Genomic DNA, 14,391 nt, shown 5'->3' on the forward strand with positions numbered 1-14,391 from the left:
CAGAACCTGAGACACCATTCATAAGCACACACTTTTGCCCAAAAGTATAGTGATCTGTTTCACGTTTGTCATAAGTTTATCTAAGGTGCAACCTCCTTGACAGAACTACTTCCTAGATGGACTTACTCTTAAGATCCTAATTCTTACACATAAATTGATAAATAGCAACAAAAAAATGACTTTGAAAAACTGCCATTATGGAGAACTTTTGACGTGACAAATATACTTGAGAGGCTCTAAAGAATTAGAAGGCAAAAGAACAAATAGCGTCTCTGAGAACTCAAAGTACTATCTCCAACATAATCTTTCTCACTCTTTAGTTTACTTCCACTCAAACCTTCAAAAACCCGTTCTTCCTTGCACTCATTTCTACTCACCTTTATCTTCACTACCCACTTAAACCCACTTCTGTTCCTTCTACTCCTTCCCATTACTTCTTACACGTGCTATCTTTTATTTGAGAAGGGGTAACAATCACAGAAAAAGGTACATCTTAGAAGAGGGACAATCACATGATATAATACTCCCTTTAAATTGCAGGAGCAAAAAGCAGATCTAGGGCTTCCCTGGTGGCGCAGTGGTTGAGAGTCCGCCTGCCGATGCAGGGGACACGGGTTCGTGCCCTGGTCCGGGAAGATCCCACATGCCGCAGAGCGGCTGGGCCCATGAGCCACGGTTGCTGAGCCTGCGCGTCCGGAGCCTGTGCTCCGCAACAGGAGAGGCCACAACAGTGAGAGGCCCGCATACCGCAAAAAAAAAAAAAAAAAAAGCAGATCTACAGTAGGTAAATTTAAATATTAAAGAGTCAAGTTGAGGGTATAAAAAGCGATTATCCTAAACCTTAGGAAAGACAAATTTGCTGTAAAATTCAGTATTTTATTTCATACTTATTCTCCTGCACTAGGAAATATGTACCAGCCAGCTCACTTAACTGTTAACCCCTAAGACTGGCGAGGCGGGGTGGGGGAAATATAAAAAACAGTAAGGTAGGGAGAATTTAAATAACCTAGCTGTCAATATTTTTTTTAAACGACTTTAAGAGGGCAAGAAAAATAGGAAACGTACTACATAATAAAGCCATTTCAGAAGTCTTTCCCTTAAGGGTAAACTGGACAAAAGATTCAAATTGTTAAAAATAATAGTTATGCTGATAGCCAAAATGCTTTTCAATCAGTACAGATATTGCTTTAAAAAACTGATAGCACATACACAAATTATTTGTTGCCCAATGCTACCTACTGAAAATGTCATATATGCCACAGACAGAACAAACTGCACAAAAATAACCCATATTACTTTTAAATTTAAATTAATTAAAATTAAAGAATCAATTTAGGGACTTCCCTAGTGGCACAGTCATAAAGAATATGTCTGGCACTGCAGGGGACATGGGTTTGAGCCCTGGCCTGGGAAGATCCCAGGTCCCAAAGACAAATCCATGGAGTGGTCCAAAGTTCCCACTGCAGATATACAAATTTTTTTTTTTTTTTTTTTAGATATACAAAATTTGATCTTCAATTCTGAAAGGAAAATGGGAACAAACAAACATGGCATCCATTTTCCCCAATGTTTCTTTTCAAAAGTTGGGTTTACTTTTTAAATTTTATATATATACACACACACACACACACACACACACACACACACACACACACACCCCATTTAAAAAAATCTCTTGATATTTTGGTAAATTTAGGAAAGCTTTAAGAGAAAATGAGGTTTAAGATGAAATCTCATGCAAGTTTGATTAATTATGAACATGAAATATTTGAACAAGTTGATAGAATACTGAAGTTGATAATGAAGTAACTATTTGTAGGCTAAGAATTGATTATAGTATAATTCACTTTCCAAATAAGGAATGGATTTTAAGAGTTAATCTACAAGAAACATTTGAAATACATCCACTAGGGCCTATGTCATACCAACAGTTATTTATATGTCAAACCGTAAGAGGAAAAAAATTCTTGGTTTTTTCTCCTTTTTCTATTCTAGCAAGATCACTCTAGGCTCATACGGCAGTAACAAATTTCCAGTTAAAATGGGAATGAGAGAAATGTGGAAAGACTTTCAGGTTCTCTAAGGATTTTTAAATACCTATTACCTCTACAAATAAATTCCCATCCTAATATTCAACATCTCCCTCTTCTCCTTTCTGAAGCCTAATTCTCAAAAACAAAACAATTATTATTCTCCTTTCTTCAATTTATGTTCTACTGCAGTCTTCCTAAAATTCACAGTTCTAGGAATCTTTCCCTTTACCTCACTCAACTCAAGATTCTACCTAACTACATAGAACGTATTTATTATCTCAAAGTCATATTAGTATAACTTTAATTTCACAATTTTCATGTTTGTCAATTAATTGCTAGACTTGCTGATTTCAGTTCCTTTCAGTGCCCTAACATGTTGTTCTACTAATAGCAGTAAATGCAGAAAATTTTATGAATATATTTTACAGTATTAGTTTATATTTAGTGTAACTTGAATCAATTTTTGCAACTACAAAAGCATTTACCATTCTGAATTTTATCATGCAACTTTCAGTTAAAAGCATGGGTAAATTTTATAGAACAAACTCCCCTACAAACAACTGATCTGAATTAAACTATATGATAATATTGGGTTGGGCAAAAAGTTCATCTGGGTTTTTCCATAATGTTACAGAAAAACCCAAGCGAACTTTATGGCCAACCCAATACTTAATATGGCTTATCCCAAAATAGCTAGTTACCAGCCCAATTTACTATGAAGTTATATATTTCCTAACTGTTATCCTGACAGTGTTTTAAGTCTCTACGTTTATCCTTTTATGTTCACAGAATGGTAGTTTAAAAGTCACATAAAAGGGGGACTGCTTCATTATCCGATATTAATTAATCACTCAACTTTGCACATTCAAGTTATTACATCATATATCTTTTTCTGATAATATTTCTCAAGATAAGAACAGAAATATAGACTTACCAGAGATTTATATTTCTTTTCAATAAGTCTTAGTACTGCAGTTCTGCTGTAATATGCATGCTAAAATTAGGAATAAAATGGTATTTAATATTCAAGCTATACCATTCAAAATCTATTTTTCCTGTAACATTTCTTTAACATAAATTACACAATAACTTAGTTTAAATTATTGTAATCAGGGTAAAACACGTTTTTCTAAGTACAATGGATTATGAGCATAGCAGTCATAAGAATGAAAATTATATTAAAAACTGGAGCATTTACTGACAGACCAATAGAAAACAATCTATCCCTCAGTTGTGTCCAGTTACCATGCTAAATTACTTTAAAACCAAAAAAAAACCCATGTCTGACTACCAGTGTATGACAGAGCCTAAAGTAAAGATTAAGAAGTGAGGGCGAGGGGGGTCGGGGGAGGAATCACAACTCTCACAATGAAGAGGGTACTGTACTGTTTACACATGCAGAAATCTGCCAAGGTTGAAATGCTCTGAAGGGACAGTATCTTAATCATTCTCTGCCAGTCATATTTTAAAAATGATTCGAAGCGCCAAGAAACTCTCTCCTTAGAACTAAACATGGATGAGATTAAAATATGATTTTTATGCATTGTACAAAGGGGAAAATTTACATGAATATTACTTATGTTCGATATCATTAGCCTTCAATGTAGTTTATTTTACTTTAAAAAATTAAATAATAGTCTGTAAAAATCTATCAAAATTCTGGGGAATAGAATTTAATTAAGTGGGGTTTGGGTTAATTGAGGGTTAATCAAAACCCTGTGTGTTTTAACCCTTGTAGCTTAAAATGTTTTAAAAAACCATTAATCTTTTTTTCAGGTTTAGTAAGAGAAACATATTGACTTACAATTAAACTATTGATCATGTTCTAAAACGAAAGCCTCATAGTACATCCCTTAGACTGGAGTTGACACACCACAACCCTCAGGCCAAATTCAGCTGCCCCCTGATATGGTAAACAATGTTTTATTGTAACATAGTCACATCCATTCATTTATATATCACCTATGGATGCTTCTGGGCTACTGAGAACTGAGTAGTTGCAAAAGAAACAGGACAGCCCACAAAGCCAGAAATATTTACTGCCTGACCCTTTACGTAAAGTTTGACAACTTCTGCCTTAGATGAGTGGAGGAGAATGTGATAAATTTTAATAATACCAGAACACACTTGGGGAGCTGATTTAATAATTTTCCATTGGTTAGTTTTCCTGTAATGTGCATCATTCTCTTAAGAATCAAGTGCTGACAATAAAAATGTTAAGTAAAAAAAGTTAATTATAAACACTTAGAATATGATTTGTTAAAATTCACCTGTTTAGGTTTTTTTAAAGCATACAACCACATAAAACAAAATCTTAATAGCTGTTATCCCTGTGTTATAGAATTAGAGAAATGTAATTTTATTTGTGCTTTTACATATTTTCTATATTGTCTACAATAGTGGTGTAATTTGATAATCAAAAAAAAGAAAAACGTCAAATGTCAGATGTGAGGAACAAAGGGTTCAGGTAAAATTAAGTTGAGCAAGCATTTATCAAACATATACTATATGTAGGCCAGGTAAGTGCTAAGCACCAAACAGAATTATGTTTTGGTTAACTGGGCATTATTATACAGTCTAGATAAACGGCAAAAAAAAAAAAAAAAAAGAAAGCAAGCCATCAGCTAGATAATGTCCAAATCGTGCTCAGCAGTAAATGAACATGTTGCTGCTTTGCTTTGCATGGTTTGCATGGCAAGTCATGGTCCCATTCCCATCCTTCCCCACTGCAACAAATACAGGTTGAGAGGGACCAAGATGTGAGAATGCAGGCCAACACAGCTATGACTACTGCCAGACACAGATCACTCTTATTCAACAGCAGATGAGGGAGGCAACAGTGTAAGAATCTTTTAATATTAGTTTCAGTCCTAAGATAGTGATCAACTCCACAGGAAGTCACGAGCATTCAGGCATTAGACACATTTTACAAACTGCAATTTCATTAAGTGGCAAATGAAGAGATGCTTTCAGACCTCTAAGCCAGAGAAAAGTGAGCATTGAACCCTTATGTTCTACCACATCTGCTTAAAAAATTCGTAGCTTTTAAACTAAGACATGATTTTGGATAGGTCATCAGTTTAATAGATTCAAATGAATTACCATTAAAATCCTTTTCTGACTCTGTCACCTAATAGGTAAACCATCTTGAGCAAGTTACTTCTCTATCCCTCAGTTGCTGCATCTGTAAAATGGGATAATAATACCACCACCTATATCATAGATTGTTATAAGAATTAAGTGAGTTAACATGTGTAAAAGTGATAGAACTCTTGGCACACAGTAAACATTCAAACAGCAGCTATTCTTTGACACAGTAGAGCAATACACAAAGAAAGGTAATAAAACATTCCGTATTTCCTTACCATCCACTTTTTGAACCACACAGCCTTGGTATCAACCAATGCAAGAAAGTATATTGGATCCAAAATCTTTTGTGAGACAAGATGGCTTTGATCATGTTTAACTGATAATAAAGACAAAGTACTCTCCACAATTTCTTCCATATACCTTAAAGTTTGGGAAAGAAGTTATTTTTAGAAAAAAACAAATGCTATATATATGTAATAGTGACATTTTATATTTATGGAATGATAAAGTAATAGGTAATCTTTAGAAACATCATTTTTTAATATTTCAGTAAATAGCAGGGGTGAAATTCACCCCCAGTTTTCTCTGCTCTGAAAACTTATGTTCTACTTCAACACCGGCTGTCCAAATTTAACTTTCCTTTTTAGACCCACAGTTACTCTTACAACCTTATTAAAAATCTTAGAACTAAAAAGGGAAAAGTTTAAAGAACATTCAAGGAACTTGACCAAAGTAGCGAAGACCAGTAATGAAACAGCCTGAAGCTACAACAGCCTCTTACCTTGTTGTGATAATTAAATGGTATAAAATGGTACTTGCATAGAGCCATTCACGTAGCTAAGTAAAAAAACATGAAAAGCTAAAAAATAAACTAGTAAGCCTTTCCCAACCACGTAAATCAGTTAAGACTGTCTCTACTCTCTTTGAAATGTATATGGACAGTAACACTCCTAATTTTACAGTGGCATAAACTAGGGGGCTTACTTTTCTGGGTGTCGAATCCAGAAAGATGGAGCCTCTTTCTGATATTCATTTAGAAGACGAACCTATAAAACAGTGCATAACCGTTCTCAAGAAGTTAGAATTCTTAAATATAGAATTAAACAGAAATAAAAGCATATTATAGAAAATGAATACCTTTTTAAGTAAGTGGATCACATTAGGATTAGTTATATCTATGCCAGTTGAAAGAGTAGGAATATGATTTTCTCTAGAAAGAAAGTATAACTCCAAATATTTAGCTAAAAAGAAAATATAAAAATAAGGTTATAATACCATTCATTCACAGTGCTTTCTGCAACAGTTATTTCCTATCCATTTTCTTAAGTACAAACTTATAAATTTTAAAAATTATATAATAAACATACCTAAGCTTTTATAAATTTCCTTGGTCATATGTAATGGTGAAAGTGTAAACGTCTGTGCATAGAATTTTAAAATCCGGTCCTATGGAAATGAAACAAGATTTGTATCCAATATTCTTTCATCATCTATTTTTGTAAGAATCGTTTTCTACATAGTAAAAAACTTAATAAACACAAGACCATTCAAAAATTTCAGTAGAAATGTAATTAAAACGGCGCATTCTTGTGTTGGTTGGCAAAACGTAAAGTCAACCAAAACTAAGAGTCAACCTAATACAGCAGTATATTGTTGTAAAATCTGGTAATAGCAGATACAGACATGGGGAGATGGGGTGAAGAAAGGAAACAATATAATTTGTTACAATATAATTTGTTACAATTTGACACAATGTAGAGGAGTCAAACAAAGAAACAGTAGGAGTACTAAATGTAAAACAAAACAAACAAAAAACCCCACTCCTTTCCAAATCCACTATTTGTTTTTGTTTTAATTGCTCACATAGGAAGATTAATTAGATTGTTAGGACTTCAATAATTTTGCCTATTCCCAAGAAAAATATTATATTCCAAAATTTTACATTATTAAAACGTAAAGTAGAAACTACCACAGTGTAAATGAATTAAATGAGATAACAGATGTAGTCAGTACCTGACACTCGTAGGTACCTAGAAATGACAGCTTATCATTTTAATTATACCAACTTTGATGGGATTGAGCCTAACAGTGAAATTCAGTTTCCCATTAAAAAAATAAAATTCCCTCAAATGATCTACTCTGAAGAAAAAAAAAAACCTTGACTATATCAAATATTAGATGAATACACTTACAAAAAATGGTTACCCAAGTGACTAAAAATATATTTCAATAACCCAAGAGGTTCGTACTGAACACAGGATATTAAATACTTTGGGAAGTTTTCATATTTGCAGCAATTGGTAAGTATTTGTCATACTTTTCGAACACTATAGGCTTCACTCAGTTACATGTAAGAGTCCTTTAGAGCAGCATTCCCCAACCTTTTTGGCACCAGGGACCAGTTTTGTGCAAGACAATTTTTCCACAGACAGGAAGGCGGGGATGCTTAAGGCCATAATGCGAGCCATGGGGAGCGGCAGATGAAGCTTAGCCGCTCACTGCTCACCTCCTGCTGTGCGGCCCAGTTCCTGGGGGTTGGGGACCCCTGCTTTAGAGTAGAAAATGAAGAAACAGAATCAAACTCAAGAATTTGGGTAAAGCATAAATTCTAGATGAAAAGAACACCATACCTTGTTTTCTATTCAAGTTGATTGGTTTTATTACCATTTCCCCTCTATGACAACGTCTTCCAATTTTATTGCCTTAAGTATCCACACTGACTCTTGCTGAATATAATGGACAAATCAGGCCACTTACATTGACCCAGTAGGATCTTTACCATATTTATAAAAGGAATAAAGGAAACCTATTAGACCACTATTATGTCTTTAAGAGGGAAATTTACAATTTCCTGTTAGAATGCCTTGAAATGTTAAAAGATAACCCTGAAATATCTTTCTCCTTTGAAGTTCCTGAATCCTTGAGTCTTTAGAGAAGTCTGCCTCACCCTCTGGGGTTAGTATGGTTGAACTGCATCCAGGTATTGGGTAATTAAACATCATTTCCCCCCTTATAAAAATAACAAACGACTTGTTTCTAAACCACTTCTGTTTACCAGTATATTTTCATTGATGGAAGAGTAATTTTAAGTAGTAAAAAGGTACTGAGTTTTATTTTTATTTGTATTAACTGTTTACTGTCTGTCTCCTCTTCTAAAGTTCTATGAAGGCAAAGGCTTCTGTCTTGCTCAGTGTTCCCAGCATCTGAACTAGAATGATGTACACTGTAGGTATTCAGTGCATATTTGTTGAAGAGCTGGAAAATTTTCTTTTTTACTAATACCTTTAAAAATTCTATTTAAAAAAACCTTATCAATTTTAAAGCTAATGTTTTTCTTCACTGACACATCATTTATGAAGAAAAAGACACTTAAAAAAACCTAGTTTGGGGGACTTCCCTGGTCGTCCAGTGGTTAAGACTCTGTGCTCCCAATGCAGGGGGCCCAGGTTCGATCCCTGGTCTGCGAACTAAGTTCCCACATACCACATCTAAGCCCGCGTGCCGCACTAGAGAAGCCCATGCGCCACAACAAAGACCCAGTGCAGCCAAAATAAATACATATGTACATACATAAAAAATCTAGTTTGTAGTTAAATGTGATGCTGGAATACAGTCAGGATTTTTTTTAATCCCATATAATTACTGCACTTTTTAATATAATCTTACTTTTCAACATAGTGTTTCTGAGAAGTCATATGTGAATCATTTTTTTTTTATATATAAAATAACTCTCTACTGACTAACTTTACAGTTTTGGGAATTTTCTACATTAGTTTTATAATTCATCTCAATTATCTTCTAAAGTGTTAGCTTTACAGTTTTCTAACTTTTCTTTTTAAGCAGTTAAGCAATCTCTAACACTTAACTGCACAGGGAAAATGCTTATTAATCCTTTAGAATAAATTGTAATCATTGTAAGTTCAAGTCTTCATATATCATGAATTCTTTCAAAAACACACTCTTTCTTTTAAAATATTTTTCTTAATTCAAAAACATTGACACAGATACTTGGATATCCCTTTACAAGATAAAACAAAATGCATAAGCTAACATAGCCTATTATTTGGCAATGAAGTATGACACTGACCAACCATACTTTGAATCTAATCATGACATAGTAAGTTAATTCCTTTAAAAAAAAAAAATCTTGACAATTCAAAAGCTGGAGCTGAAATTATATTTGTGTTACTATTAAATATTTGAGCTACTATTAAAGAAAATTATATTCCATTTGCTCCTAGAATAGTAGGAAAAAAACCAGGAATTCTTAACACTTCTGTAGGCATTTCCTTACACTAAATACAGGATCAGGATCTGAAAGATACACTGTCAGTTTCTCACAGAGAGTGGTCCAATTTTCACAGTTCAGTACGTCAGATGGAGGAGCTGAACATAACGTTTGCAAGGCTTCATATCTCACCTATAATTTTTTAAAAGAATTTTTATTAATACTCAGCCACCAAAATAATAGCAATTCTCCAAATATTTAACAAACATTGAAACGCAGAGTCTGGATAACTGCTCTGAAGAGCCAGTTGAAAATCAGAGGCCCTTTTATAAAACAATTCTTGATAACTCATTTTTTAAACTGTTAAGCAGAGAAACTAGTGTTTTAATTTTTGCTTTACATAAAATAACCTAACTATATTAGGAGATTCTAGGTCACACGTCTAAGGGGAAGAGGAGAAGGGATGGTAGCCAAATCTGAATCACCAGAATAAGGTATTCCAGTGTCTCCTCCATAGACTTTCCTCACTTGAACAGACCCCATAGGTGGTCCCACAGTTTGAGGACTCTAATTCTAAAACACTGCCCAGTTATGTCCCTGGTGAAGCATTCCCATTCCCATATATGAACAATTCTCACAAAGCAATTAATTTGAACTTCTTTTTGCCGCTACACCATATTTTCTGACCTTCTAACCACTGAGATAGGGAAAAAAAAGTGATTCAGCAATGTGATGCAAAATTGAATTTCTGAATTTTCACAGAAATCTTATTAAGCATTCTTCTCAAAATTCAATCAGAATTCACTCGGGACAGTATGACCCACGGGACAGCAGTGGCAAATAGCTCTACTCCAATCGTAAGTGGAGTAAAGCTTCTCCCCCGCTCACTCTCCAACTAGTGAGTAATAACACACTGATTCCAACCTGTTCCTCAAAATTTGGTTGTTCCTCAGCTGAAATAACTGAAACCTAGTGAGGGGGAAAAAAAAAATGAAGAGTCAAAGAGCTAAGACCTTAGAACACCAAGCACTCTGAATGTGTCAAGGTGTCAGTTTTCAGGGTGTCAAGTTTTAGGTGAAACAAATAGAATATACATGTGTTTAAAATGTCTATATATTCATATGAAAAACTCTTAAATACAATTTTATTTGGGATAGGCATTAGGGGGACTATGAAGAGAGTTTAAAAACATTAAGTAAATTTCTCCTTTTCAGTTAATTTTTAGGACAAAACTCCATTAACAATTTACTATTTGCAGAAGTAGAACAAAGGTTTCTGAACAAGTATAGATTTCCAAATAATCCACTTAAACTAAAGTCAATAATATCGTTATCATATAAAGTCAGGTCCCATTGCCAATCTGTTGAAACATTTACTAAAACCTAGAAAATAAATCAGAATGTGAAATGCTGAGAGGAAAAAAAAAAATCAGTGGGAGTAAATCATAGCTATTCACTTAATTTAAAATGAAAAGTTGAAGAAAAACAACGTATTTCAAAAACGAGACCAAATGGCAAGATATAACAGATGTCTGAGGTACTTCAAAACTCCTATAATTTTCTATTTCAAGTGAAACAGAATGACTTTCAAATGAAATAAAACTTCATAAACAGTAATTTATACAATTATTACAATATAAAGAGGCTCAATTCAATAAAATTGCTTTTTAAAAATATTTTCTAATAAATGAACATGTGTCAAAGTTGCTCACGTTTTCCAGAAGTAGAAAGAGGATTAAATGAAGATTATTTTCTTCAAAGAAATCACTAAAATGTCACATACAAAGCAACAGTGAAGGAACAGTTTGGGAGAAACGGCTCATAAATTCATCCCTTGAAAATTGAAACTAGAAATAAAAATTTCCTCTTACAAACTGTGAGCACTCTCTAAGGAGAGCCTCTCTTACTCTGTGACTTTTCATTTCAAGACTAGAAAGTCTAGCAGGGATATCAGTCTAGAACTGCCATGATATTAAAGGACTATCTTCAAGAGAAATAATCCAGCTGCTACTAATTATAATCTATTTATATATATATATATACACACACACATATACACACACACACACATATATATATATATATATATATATATATATATATATATATGACTGAACTTAACAGTTTTCCTTTAAACTTACCTCTTTAGGTTGCCCAGGATCCAACTGGTCTAAAATTAACTGTAATTTTCCTTGACAAAATTTATAACTCTGTAACACAATTAACAGAACGTTAATTCCTTCATTCATTTAGTAGACTTTTAGAAGTATTGTTATAAATGATTTTTCATATAACTCCAAGCACAAAACAAATTCTGAAACAAGAGAAGGGGATGATCTATTTTGATTTAGCAGCAAACTTAGAATTTTTGTATCCCAAGGCATTTAAATGAGAACTTAATGTCCCAGTAGGACAGTAGGACATATACTTTCATGTATATGAGGTTATCATTTGCTGAGCAAATGCAACATATAGAATATGACTCAAAAGATATAAAGCTAAAAATGTTTTGTACCCAGGAATCTGAGATGTATGAAACAAAGGTAAAACAACATAAACAAATAAGAAGGCATTGATGGTACCCTAAGCATAGCTATGATGCTGCTTGAACTTTTCTGTTCCTTTTCTTCCCTGTGCTTCTCCTTAAACTTTCTCCATGTCTCCTCTTAGGTGAAGAATTCCTAAAGTAAAAACTTCTATCTAGAAAAAAGTTTATAGTAGACCATAAGCTGTTTTAGAAAAGGAATCTTCTTCTTGCCAAAGCAATTTAAATAATACCTTAAATAACCACCTAAAAATAAAACTGCCATTATTATGTAACAAGCCTCGTACTACCTCAATTCACAATGACTCTGAAGTATGAGAAATATGAAAACCAAGTCACCCAGCAATCAGAACTCAGATTCCCATCTTCATTAGAGACCCTCTTCTCTTCACTGTCTATACTCTCTTGAGGTGTTCTCATCTAGTTCTTAAATACATCACAATGACTAAAATTTATCAGTCACTTCATCTCCAAGGTAACATATATAATTATCCCTTCAACACTTCCGCTGGATGTTTAATAAGCACCTCAAACTTAACATATCCAAAATAAAATTCTTGATTTTTTTATTCCAAACCTGCTCCTCCCTCAAACTTCCCCATCTTGGTAAATAGTTCTACCATCCATCCGTATTTTGTCTTAAGTCAAAAATAGGAGTCAATCTTGACTCCTTGCTTCCTCTCATTTCCTACATCCAATGCCACGACAACTCCCAAGTTTCACATATCATAACTCTAACTACCCATTGCCACTTCACTGCTAAAACCTTAGTTGACACCAGCATTGACTCTAGACTACTTAAATTCATCCTAACTGGTCTCCCTGCTTCTGCTCTTAATCTCATCCTACTCTACCCCATCATCCATTCTCTAGCAATAGACAAAGCTTCTCAAAATTATAGATCAAGTCTCTTTATCTCCCTTACTTCAACCCCACAAAAAGACTTCCCGCTTTACTCAGAATAAAATATAAAAGTTTGACTTACACGATCTGGCCCCTGCCTACCTTTCTCTCATACCACTCTGCCCTCTGCCATGTAGGTTTCAGTCATGCTGGCCTTTTTTCCCCCATCCCTGGAAGATGCCATGCCCACTCTAGCCTAAGAACCTTTGCCATTGCCACTCCTGCTGCCTGGCAATGCTATTCTTCTAGAGCTTTGCATGGCTGCCTTACAATCACTTAGTCTTTTTGATCTTTTTGGTCTTTTTCACTATAGTATCCTCAATACCTGAAACAGTGCTGGATACAGAGTCGGCACTCAATATACATTTGTTAAACTCGAGAATGATTCCATAGCCAGTCTTCCTACCATGCTACATTGTCTCTAACAATACAGGGTACATATTGCCACTTGATAACAAACCCAAAACAGCCTGATATTTCAGATCCTTCAATGTAAGTTTTCTTAAAAAGCCTTAAAGTGTCCTCGGTTTTACTCTTTTCTAAATGTATATAGTTCATATACCCAGAGAAAACCATCATTCAAAAAGACACATGCACCCCAGTGTTCACTGCAGCACTATTTACAATAGCCAGGTCATGGAAGCAACCTAAATGCCCATTGACAGATGAACAGATACAGAAGATGTGGTACATTTATACAATGGAATATTTCTCAGCATAAAAAGGAACGAAACTGGGTCATTTGTAGAGACGTGGATGGACCTAGAGACTGTCATACAGAGTGAAGTCAGAAAGAGAAAAACAAATATCATATTAATGCATATATGTGGAATCTAGAAAAATGGTATAGATGAACCAGTTTGCAAGGCAGAAATAGAGACACAGATGTAGAGAACAAACGCATGGACACCAAGCGGGGAAAGCGGGGGTCAGGGGGTGGAGGTGGTGGGATGAATTGAGAGATTGGGAGTGACATACATACACTAACATGCATAAAATAGAACCTGCTGTATTAAAAAAAAATTAAATTAAAAAATAAAGTATATAGTTCAACTGCTGAAGTCTGTATATACTACTTTTTAAAATTAGAAGTACTGTATATTAAATAATAGAGCTTTAATTTTGAGTTTTCATTATACAACAATTAAAATACTAAAATGTATGAGTGGTAACTACTAAATAAAATGTAAGTATATATAAGTGCAGCTTGTCTTTTCTAATGGGAAGAAAGTACACAACACAGGATATCTTACATAGTATACATATACAAACATTAAGATATATGTTGTGTGTATATAGATATAAGTATATATGTCCATATGTGTATATAGTAAGTATATAAAGTACATATACACACTCATTCTACTGCTAATTACACAAGCTCTTTTCTTTAGCCTGGCCCTTTCGCCTCTTCTAAAATTGATTTCTTCTGGTCCTCCCACTTCCACTATCATGACTTTTATCAGATTATCATCGATGTCTAAAATGTCCTGCCATCCAACTCATTAGCAAATAAGAATATCAAGGACATGAGTTTTAATCAGACAGAAGATTAAGCCAGGTTTTAAAATTCTAACTAGCTATGTGTCCCTG

At 34.1% G+C, this 14,391-nt stretch overlaps 1 protein-coding gene across 4 annotated transcripts in view; it reads right to left on the reverse strand.

Annotated features, from left to right (window-relative positions):
• Positions 1–14,391, reverse strand: part of TBC1D32 (TBC1 domain family member 32) — a 182,397-nt gene that overhangs the window by 142,574 nt on the left and 25,432 nt on the right. For 3 of the 4 annotated variants that reach the window (XM_079939017.1, XM_079939018.1, XM_079939020.1), the window contains exons 5-11: positions 11,492–11,560; positions 9,418–9,543; positions 6,491–6,569; positions 6,261–6,364; positions 6,108–6,169; positions 5,399–5,543; positions 2,968–3,027 (exon numbers count right to left, since the gene is read on the reverse strand). In XM_079939017.1, the coding sequence (XP_079795143.1) occupies positions 2,968–3,027; positions 5,399–5,543; positions 6,108–6,169; positions 6,261–6,364; positions 6,491–6,569; positions 9,418–9,543; positions 11,492–11,560 (645 nt within the window). The remainder of the gene's footprint in view (positions 1–2,967; positions 3,028–5,398; positions 5,544–6,107; positions 6,170–6,260; positions 6,365–6,490; positions 6,570–9,417; positions 9,544–11,491; positions 11,561–14,391) is intronic. The other variant, XM_079939019.1, reaches the window with a different exon arrangement.

This window comes from Stenella coeruleoalba (assembly GCF_951394435.1).
Source record: "Stenella coeruleoalba genome assembly, chromosome: 12".
Lineage (NCBI taxonomy): Eukaryota > Metazoa > Chordata > Mammalia > Artiodactyla > Delphinidae > Stenella > Stenella coeruleoalba.